The 10,479-nt window shown below is 41.8% G+C and overlaps 1 protein-coding gene and 1 non-coding gene across 2 annotated transcripts; both read left to right on the top strand.

Moving 5' to 3' along the window:
- Positions 1 to 48: 48 nt before the first annotated feature.
- On the top strand, positions 49 to 8,170 carry ccne1 (cyclin E1). Its single transcript, XM_063881325.1, has 12 exons — positions 49 to 397; positions 926 to 976; positions 1,192 to 1,279; positions 1,575 to 1,637; positions 1,909 to 2,075; positions 2,315 to 2,450; positions 3,250 to 3,396; positions 3,596 to 3,691; positions 4,377 to 4,511; positions 4,907 to 5,018; positions 5,142 to 5,299; positions 7,503 to 8,170. The coding sequence occupies exons 2-12, from the start codon at positions 963 to 965 to the stop codon at positions 7,731 to 7,733; spliced, it is 1,347 nt and encodes a 448-aa protein (XP_063737395.1). The 5' UTR covers positions 49 to 397; positions 926 to 962; the 3' UTR covers positions 7,734 to 8,170.
- Positions 8,171 to 10,049: 1,879 nt separating this feature from the next.
- Positions 10,050 to 10,190, top strand: LOC134863931 (U4 spliceosomal RNA). The gene has a single exon (XR_010165748.1). It is a non-coding gene; the product is annotated as a U4 spliceosomal RNA (small nuclear RNA).
- The last annotated feature ends 289 nt before the right edge of the window (positions 10,191 to 10,479 follow it).

Genomic DNA, 10,479 nt, shown 5'->3' with positions numbered 1-10,479 from the left:
CTGCAGCTGTCACCGCAGCAGACACGCCTCCAGTTTTGCCGGCAAATTTATAAACTCATTTTCCCTCCTCGTTGTCATAAAATAGATCGATTATATAAAATATACAAGCTCTGTACACGATAAGGATGCGAAACTGTGGTGTATTAAGAAAGAATCTGAGCACAGAGATTCGGTGCAGCTGTGAGTTTAGCGCCAAGTGAAATCCACTCCTCTCTGACGTTGATGCTTCAAGTCATCTGTTCACTACAAAGCGCCAGCTCAGAGGAACTAGCCCGGCCTGGACACAAGCACCATCGGACACAGAGAGCACGACTGCATCCGAACAACAGGCTGTGAAGTTATACATTATATATATTTACTTTTGGACAAGAGTGAACTTCAAGGGAAGCATCTTGAGGTGAGTGGACGATACGAAACGGTACCATTGTATCGTGTGTGTGAAGCTACGTGCAACTTTTACAGATAAGCTGAATTGAATGCTAACTAAAGCGCAACAAGTAAGATACTGAATTAAAGGCTTTTATGGAGTATCTTGCTTAAATGCCTGGTGTTATTACTGTACATTTGAAATGATAAATTGGGGAAATAGGCGTCTCAGCTGTGCCTATCGTTCGGCCATTATGTGGCAAGCCAGCTGTCCATGTTTAGTGGGACAAATAACCAGCTTCCTAACAGAAATGCGCGAAATAAAAACCGCCAGGGGCTTATATTATGTCTTGTGCTTGTCATCGAGTAGTTTCGTGAAAAAATAGCATTAAATGGTACTTTTAGGCGACTTTTTACATTCAGTACTGTTTCCATTTCCCCGCGCCAGGCTAAGTTGGGCTTTGTCAGAAGGAGGGAGTCGAGAGTGGGGGTTGGGAGTGTATGAATGTGTTGTTTTAAACACCAAATAACCCCTTTTTAAAACACTTCCAATCCACAGGTTTACTCTGAAACTGACGAACACCCCTTTGAGTATAATGCGAGGAAAACGGTGAGTTTCATACGCATTTCATTAGTGTCTATTTTAAGCGCGTCAATCAAAGTGTGTGACGACAGAGAAAAGTTGATGGAGCTTTAGCCATCCGGCTAGTTAGCTTGTTGCTATTTGTTTTAGCCCGCATTAACATATAAGGCCAAGCTTTTTAAACTGTTTAGGTTGGCTCTGGAGACTAACTGCAAGTATGTTTGTGTCTTTTATTATTATAGGGAAGACACAGAACTGAAGTCTGTAGCTCCCGGGGCGTTCAAAGAAAATACAGTACGACCGAGAAAGAGGAAGGCAGATGTTGCCATTGTAAGTACTATGAAAGGCTCAGAGAGCAGCCTATAATAGGCCTTATCCCCATGTTTCAGGTGTGTCTAGGTTGTCACACAAGTTCATCGTTGCTAGAAAGTAGCGTCTTGCACTTCAGTGAAGTATTCATTATATATTGCTGGATTAAATAATAATTTTCATTAGTGCTTACAAAACAAAACATCCATGGGAAATGAGCACTTTCTACCTTCCCAAGCCTGATATTGAGCTAATTTATCTGTGATTTGAATCAAAGACAAATTGAAAATAAAATATGTCCTTCTTTGATCCTCAGTATTTACAAGATCCGGATGAGGAGGTAGCAGATATGACGAAGAAGAAGCAGCGTGAATTTGAGGTAGGCAAAACCAGCGCTTGAGTTCAGTTGGATATATCTGTGGTTTCTAAATCTTGCAAAGTAGGTTCCTCATTCCTGAAGTAATTTTTTGGGTTATTCTGCCTTATGATCACACTTTATCAATTTTACCTAATATTAAAGATGCCTATAGTTAATTTTTAGTCTTCAATGTAAACTACCGGCTTATTGAGAATTGGTCGGGGCCAATACTATGTCCTCGCCCTGTCATTTTCCATTTCTCATCTCTCTGCTCTCCCTCTTTCCTGTAAAGCCGGGCTGGAAACCTGATGCTGGTTACACAAGTCCACAGAGGTGCATCCCCACACCTGATCAGGAAGAGGACCCAACCGTTGCCCTGATAAACGCAGGTTTCCCCCACTACAACTTCCACAACGTCTATGTAACGCCTGTGCGGTGCGCCCCCCTTCCTGCCCTGTGGTGAGTGCTGTTGTTAGGATAATTATCATACAGCAACCTGTTTGATTTAAGCACATATAGCATAGGACATGTCTTTCTCTGGGGTCCATTTTCTGAGGTTGTGGCTAACAGTTGTTGATGTGTCTGCCTGTGGAACATCATACTGCTGCTTAGCACATGTTGCACAATGAAGGGGACAGTCATTAGTTCAATCTTTGATGTTTTACTTTTTCTTTTGTCCATCTCTGTTTTGTTATCAGCTGGGCAAGTAAGGATGTGGTGTGGAACAACATGTTGGAGAAGGACAAGACGTACATTAAGGACGTCCACGTGATGGACAAACATCCTCACCTGCAGCCCAAGATGAGAGCAGTTCTTCTGGACTGGCTCATGGAGGTGTGTAGCATGTCTTTGTAACTACTCTGAAATGTATCAGACTTCCATTTTAATCATTTAGGCATCATAGGTGGTAAAAGAAAGGGTGTCTGTATAACCAACTACTGACTTGCTTTTTGTGATTGAATCAGCTAGACGTCATGAGAATTAAAAAGCTAGAACATCATACAATAAGTTTTCACGGTTGTAGAACTAACTTGTGTGTTAACAAATGATGCCCCACAACACTAAGACCTCTTACTGGTTCTGAGCTGGACCCATAAATGTGTTTGTTGAGAAAATACAAATGTGTTTTTCGGGTTATTATATGTAAACACCCTGTGGCACAACCATCAAGTACGACTCAACAGTAGATTGTCAGGCAAGAAAATAAAACCCACTTTGGCTTATGAACATCATTGTAATGGAGGTAAATAAAGACATGCAATGACTGGTGATGTCTCCAGTCTCTCTAACCAATCTGATAGGCCTAATCACACTCAATAAAGATCCTTTCTGCTTGAGCCTTTTGATTTTAAATTCCTCCTCATATCAAAGTATATGCTGTCATTTATGGTGAATTTCTTCCAAGACCTATATGCCTTTTAATCACTTCTAAATCTTTGCTTTAGTTTGCATGTTCGTTTTTTTTATTTTTTAAATAAAGTAAAATAAATTGTAACAAAGCTCTGTCATGAGATGAGCTTCTGCTGATGGGTACTATTTCATGTTCATGTCCATAGTGCCATCACATAAACCTGTAGTGGTTAAAATTCATGAGCGGCCATATTCCTGCATTCACGTTCTGTTTGTGTTTTAGGTGAGTGAGGTGTACAAACTGCACAGGGAGTCGTACCACCTCGCTCAGGACTACTTTGATCGCTTCATGGCCACCCAGAGAAACGTCTTCAAAACAACGCTGCAGCTCATAGGCATCACCTGTCTCTTCATAGCTGCTAAAGTAGAGGTGAGAAGGGTTGGAGAATACAGGAGATAATCAAACCCTCTGCTTTTATGATTAGCCTGTGGTCATATTTAGTGTGTTGTTGTTGTTGGCATTTTTTAGGTGCTACTGTCATTGCCCCTTTCTCCTGCAACATCTCATACTATTGGTTTGGTATGAGTGGTTGTAATAAAGGTTGTATCTTGTGTTTTTCGTCCCTCAGGAGATGTATCCTCCCAAGGTCCACCAGTTTGCCTATGTTACAGACGAAGCCTGCACTGAAGACGAGATCCTCAGTATGGAAATCATTATTATGAAGGTAAAAACACAAACAGGCTCACAGGTCCGTACTGATGCCATGTCACACCAGTACGAACTGCTCTGTATTGCTCCAAATGTCATATCCAAATTCACCCTCTGATGATATGTTGGTATATCTTACGAAAATATTAAGTCACTTTCAGAGTGTTCTTTTCCCTGTTCTTGTATTATTTTACAAATACATCAATGCCAGGGTTGTTTTTATTAACTAAAACTAAGATAAGCATTGAACAATACACACATATCCTTTATGAAAACTGAAACAATATTATTAAGTAGTGGTTTTATTTTTTTGTTGGATGTAATAAATCCTACCCTAAAAAGGAGATGTTGAACTTAATATTGTAGAAAACAAATGCCATTTAACCAAGCTGGGGTCATTTTGTAACAGTAGAGGGAAAGGATTCAGGTGAATTCCCAAATGTAAAAGATTTTAACGTTATGGTTAGTGCCACACATCCAACTTTTTTTGTATATTTTTGGAGCTAAATACTTTTGAGACGGATAACCTGGCCCCTACAAAAAAACAGCCTAAATGTATAAAAACCTTTTTCAAACTGAAACTGGGCAAGCAAAATATTGTTAACTAAAAATAAATCAATAATCAAAAGTATTTTAACCTAGGTCAATCCAGTTGTATCTTAACACGGCAGGTTGCTCTCTCTTTCTCTGCTCTCCCCCAGGAGCTGAACTGGAGCCTCAGCCCGCAGACTCCCATCGCCTGGCTCAATGTGTACATGCAGGTGGCGTACCTGAAGGACACCGACGAGCTGCTCATCCCCAAATACCCCCAGAACACCTTCACACAAATCGCACAGGTATGCTGGGTGTGTTTTTATTATAGCAGTTTGGCAGACTCACTCAAAGCCTCCTCTTAGTTTGTCAAACATTTCATTCTGGTAGTGCTCAGGAGTGCTTAGTCTGTGTTTCTTGCATTACTTTTCATTCAGCTGTTGCTTTTATCCAAAGAGACTTAAAATAAGCGTTGTAAAAATAAAACTGTGTTCTTTGGATCACCCTACAGTTGATCTCTTACTAAATCACATCAGTTGACCCTCAAATACTCTAATCTAATAAGATATGGTCCCCCTACGTGTTGCTACCCCTCAGTCACAAGCTTTTTAAAGAGCAAATCATTTTTATTAACAAATATGCTAGTTCAGTTCTCCTTTTGAGGCAGGCTCTGATGTTATCGTTTCTATTCCCCCCCTAGTTATTGGACCTGTGTATGCTCGATGTGCATTGCCTCGAGTTTTCCAACGGCATCCTCGCTGCTTCAGCCCTGTTTCATTTCTCCTCTCTGGAGCTGGTGGAAAATGTCTCAGGTAAAAAAAAATAAACACGGCAATCTCCTCCTGAATTCCTTTTGCTTTACTCTTCTTGAGCAAAGTTATCCTAAAGCATACCATGATCATTTCCTCACTCTGGTCATCCTTCTGTGCTCGCAGCTCTGAAGAGGGTGGAGGTGGAGGAGTGTGTGAGGTGGATGGTACCGTTCGCCATGGCGCTGCAGGAGGTCGATGGATCCTCCATGAGATCATTCACAGGAATCTCTGTGGACGACATGCACAACATCCAGACACACGCCTCTTACATCACATGGCTGGTAAGGACATTTTTTGATGTTTGAACTAAGGCCACTAAAGATTTTGCTAGTTGTCAATATTGGTGATTAGTCGACCAATCGCTGCACGTTTATGAAGCAGTATGATCCATTTTCTTCTCACAAAATGGTTTCTGTTTCAAGGGCCGAGTTCTTATGACAGCACGGTATGTTTTGCTTCACATAAAATAAAACTGTAATAATGAACCTTTGAAATATGAATGACAATGAAACGTAGAAAGCGCATGAGGGTTACATCGCCCCGCACGGACGCATCAGTCCGCCCGTCAGCAGTATAAACATCAGAAGCTCCAGTAATGATCATAATGGTAAAGTTTCATAATTCATATCGAATACAACAACCCAATAAATACTACACCGGAAACAGAAACCCGGACAAGTATGCGCATCAAAAACACCTCGGCACATTACGCCCTCATCTTGAAATGAAAGCTTGGATTTATGGTTTTTCTGAGGTTAGAATGATTATAAATTATAGGTCTATATATGTTGATGCTAGGCTGCTGCCTGACTCACTGCTGCGGTTTCCTTCGAGTCTGAGGGAGGAACACACGTTGTCAGGGATAATAAAGCTGCGTTTTGGGAAACTGCGCTCCGTTGGCGTGGATATGGAGGCGACTTTTTGCCTGTGGAGTTTGCATGTCAGCTTGTGGGGCTCGTCCTTTACTCGCTCAGAAAGATCCACACTTTGTATATCCTGCCCGACAACATTACCTTAACCAGACTCCTCTCTAAGTGAAGTCTGAGGGGTTTCAGGCTGACGTGTCAAAACACACGCAGCGCACAGATGGAGCTTTTATTTTCATTCGACTAATAGACTGATAAAAATCATCTGACTTGGACTTTTTGCGCCAAATAACGTTTAGTCGAGTAATTAAGTGCAGCCCTAGTTTGAACGCTTCGCAAGCAGGGAGAAAACTATGACAATAATCATTTGCGAAGTCTCGCAAATCTTTTTTCTGCTTTTTTGAAAGTGAGCCCACAATGCATGCAAGCTTTCGCCTAGCCTATGCTGTTTGTCATATTGGTGTGCCCACTCTTATCAAAATCAGTCACACTTTGAAAGAGGAGAATCTAACGTTCCAATGATGTGTTCATTGTTTATGTATTCCACATTATCGGCAACATGTGTTAAATAACATGATTACTTTAACCGAGCCACAATTTAAAATGTGTCTTCAATTGTTTAAACATAGAAGCCAATGTTATTTCAAAAGGATCCAGGGTTAATAATATAAGGGCACTGTACCCCATGCCCCCAACATTTAGGCCACTGTTGAATTAGCTATGATTTGTCTCTTTAACCAAGCTTATAAGCATGCTCATAATGTTTATTGCTGCCTGTACAAGCACAGAATGTATTTATTGTCTGAACATGGCAATAAATGTTTCACATTCTGAAAGCAAAGTCTTTGGGGTTTTACTTGCTTTACAAAAAGAAAATGTAGATGAAAAGTTTTTGACAAATCCACATTTACCTCAGAATGACTGATTTTGATAGAGCTGGATTTTAGAGGTGCATCTCAATAAATTAGAATATCATGGAAAAGTTCATTTATTTCATTAAGTCAATTAAAAAATGTATCTCTGTATTTGTTTTAATTGACTTAAAGGTGCCATAGAATGGAAAACTGTATTTACCTTGGCATCGTTGAATAAGGAGAGTTCGGTACATTGAACTGACATACCGTGAACCTCAAACACCATTGGTTCCTCCTTCACGTGCAAATCATGAATATGCATATCACAGCGGTAAAACGGGCAAATTACAACAACCCCTGTGTGTTACATCACACACAGTAGTCCAGCCCCAACATTTGCATACACCAGCTACTGGAAACACTAAAGCTAACACTTACCTCTCGGTAACGTTGCTCTCCAATCTCCGACCAACTGGCTGTTCTTCAAATTCAGATTGATTTAATTCTAGGGCCAAATCATAGGGTGTAAATGGGCGTTTAAAACCGCATCTGGACATTTTTTGGATCAACCAAAATTATATACCTTCTTTGTAGACATCAGAAAACAATTCAAAATACTAGATAGATGCTTTCTATGGCACTTTTTAATGAAATAAATGAACTTTTCCACAATATAATTTATTGAGATGCACCTGTACATTTCCACCTGAAGAAGTGTCCTCTAGTCACAGTAAATGTAATCCTTGTATTTCTGCTGTCTACAGGACAAGGCCTACTCCTACCAGGAAGTGGAGTTGCAGCGCCACGGCAACTGTCCTGTACCTTCAGGTGTCCTGACCCCCCCACAGAGCAGTGAGAAAACTGAAGAGCTGGTCACACTGGGTGCTGCAGTGCTGAAGATCAAACCAGGATTTAAACTCCATCCCCACAGCGATGCTGTGCAGAGCAGCGCCCCCATCACTGAAACTGACCAGGCGACAGCAAATCCTAAATAAATGTTTAACTTCTGGCTGATGGAGAAGAAAAGCACCTACGATGTGTTGACTCTGAACAGCTATGATGGATTTTCAGCAGGAAAACGTGAATGGAATATGTATTTTTTTCCATTTTTAACTCAAGCCAACTACATGGATCCTGTGGGTGCACACAGTGACTCTGAGGAAACACTCCCACCCAGTGGACAGCTTTTATCCCTGCAGGAATATTTAACCCTTCAAAGAGCAAAGGATCCGTTACAGATGCGACGGCTTGAGAAGATTTTCCAGAGCCTTGCACCGAAATGATTGCATTACTTACAGCCACACCACACATGTGTTGGTGGCCATTTTTTTTTCTATGCAGAGGCCAAATTGAATGTGTGTGTGTGTGTGTGTGTGTGTGTGTGTGTGTGTGTGTGTGTGTGTGTGTGTGTGTGTGTGTGTGTGTGTGTGTGTGTGTGTGTGTGTGTGTGTGTGTGTGTGTGTGTGTGTGTGTGTGTGTGTGTGTGTGTGTGTGTGTGTGTGTGTGTGTGTGTGTGTGTGTGTGTGTGTGTGTGTGTGTGTGTGTGTGTGTGTGTGTGTGTGTGTGTGTGTGTGTGTGTGTGTGTGTGTGTGTGTGTGTGTGTGTGTGTGTGTGTGTGTGTGTGTGTGTGTGTGTGTGTGTGTGTGTGTGTGTGTGTGTGTGTGTGTGTGTGTGTGTGTGTGTGTGTGTGTGTGTGTGTGTGTGTGTGTGTGTGTGTGTGTGTGTGTGTGTGTGTGTGTGTGTGTGTGTGTGTGTGTGTGTGTGTGTGTGTGTGTGTGTGTGTGTGTGTGTGTTGCCCAAAAACTATTCCTAGGGTCATATTTGTCCCTCTGCTGCTATAAAAGTGGGCTTTGCATGGTGGTGGGAGGAGAGCGTGTGTGTGATGCAGTGTGTTTTGGTTGAACTCTTGCAATGTTGTTATTCTTAGAGACCAATAGCTTGGTTACCTAAATGGACGAATGAACCAGCCAGGCTTCAGAAGCTAAAGTCTTGATTGTATTTAACTTTTTATCCTAACCTGCGGTTTTTCTCCCCCACCACCAAAATGTTTATTTGACTTTTTTAAATAAAATGCTGCTACATATTTCAATTAAAAACCGTTTCGAGAACTTTTAATGATGTTTGGTTGTTTTTAGTGACGAGTTTCTTCTGAAATTGCATTATTATTACTGCAAACATTTATTTATTTTATGGACAGCTTCTCTGTTTTTTATCATGGTAAAGCTAATATGTTGGGGTTTTGGAATGCCAACATATCATCACTTTGGACATTAATTATTTCCAGTAATTTTAGACCAATCAATTTAATTGTCAGATGAACCACTAGTGAACATAATCATGAGCTGCAGACCTGTGTAGGTGTAACCCTCTCCATTGCTGTCCTCTCCTTTACTACTCGGACTCATTGATGCACTCTGGATGATTCCACTAGATGTCAGTGTGAGGCTGTCACTTTCATTCTCAGCAAGAACGTGAAACATGCCGCCAGTATGAAACAATAATCCACGAACAGAAGAAGAGACCAAAACAACCCCCTTGACTCACACACTAACAGAGGACCTGTGCCAGCCAGCTGTCTCCTGTCCTACAACATCTGTTTAACCTGAGCCTGCCTGGAGTGGCTCCCTCTGCAATTTGCCTACCAGCCTCACCTGGCGATGGACGATGCTATTATCTACCTGCTGCAGTGTGCTCACTCGTACCTGGATGGATCGGGATGCACTTCTTTGATTTCTCCAGTGCATTCAACACGATCCAGCCACGGCTACTGAGTGACAAGCTGCAAGCTATGAGAGTAGATTCAGGATATGAGGGCAAACAAGTTCACCATCTTCTGCATGCAGCTACCTCACAGACAGGCCACAGTATGTCCGGCTGGGCAGTGATCCGTCTGATGTGGTGGTTGGTAGTACAGGAGCCCCACAGGGAACTGTGCTGTCTCCTTTCCTGTTCACCTCTATACACCACTGACTTTAAATACAATTCATGCAGACTGCAGAGTCATGCCACCTGCAGCATGACTGCAGGGGTGGATGCGAGGAGGTGTACGGAGCGCTTGTGGTGGATTTTGTGGAGTGGACTGGAAGAAATCCTCTGCTTCTGAATGTGGCCAAGGCCAGAGGGATGGTCATTGACTTCAGGAAGAAGAGGACGTCTCATTGCAGCTGGTGATTGTGGATGGAAGGGTTTTGGTTTTTTGGTCAAAGGCTTGATAGTGTGCGACCTCATCGTGAATCTAAAGGTGTTATAAATGCACCATGTGTGTTGTCATTGCTGTAAAAGGTTGCTTACAGTCTGGTAGTTTCCTCAGTATTCTTGTGCAGAAGCAATATCATAGTCCATGAAGTTTTACTGAGACGTGATTGTTGCTGGTTGAAAACTTAACCCAATACCCCGCCGGGATGATTTGAAATATAGTCAGCCCTGGCAATTTTTGTTAGTCTCTCAGGAGACTTTACATGTTGTGCTAAAGGAAATTTTTGAAGTAGTTTTTCATTAAATGATTGGTTAATCTCCATTTTGTTTAATCAACATTCCTCATCAGCAAAATCAGACAAATATAAACCCTGAATCTAACTAGAGCTTTCGTTCATAGAAAAGAATGTGCGGCCGGTAACCACGTTCACGGTAAGAAGGTCTTCTAGCCGTCCCTGAACAATAACTATCTCATGGTAGCTTGTGCTCAGTCAAAGACTTGCATCAACAATGCACCCAAGTTGCTCCTCCTTAAGGGAGATTACA

Source organism: Eleginops maclovinus, chromosome 4 (genome assembly GCF_036324505.1).
Source record: "Eleginops maclovinus isolate JMC-PN-2008 ecotype Puerto Natales chromosome 4, JC_Emac_rtc_rv5, whole genome shotgun sequence".
Lineage (NCBI taxonomy): Eukaryota > Metazoa > Chordata > Actinopteri > Perciformes > Eleginopidae > Eleginops > Eleginops maclovinus.
Note: the sequence above shows the minus strand (reverse complement) of the source record. Positions and strands in the feature narration are given on the sequence as shown.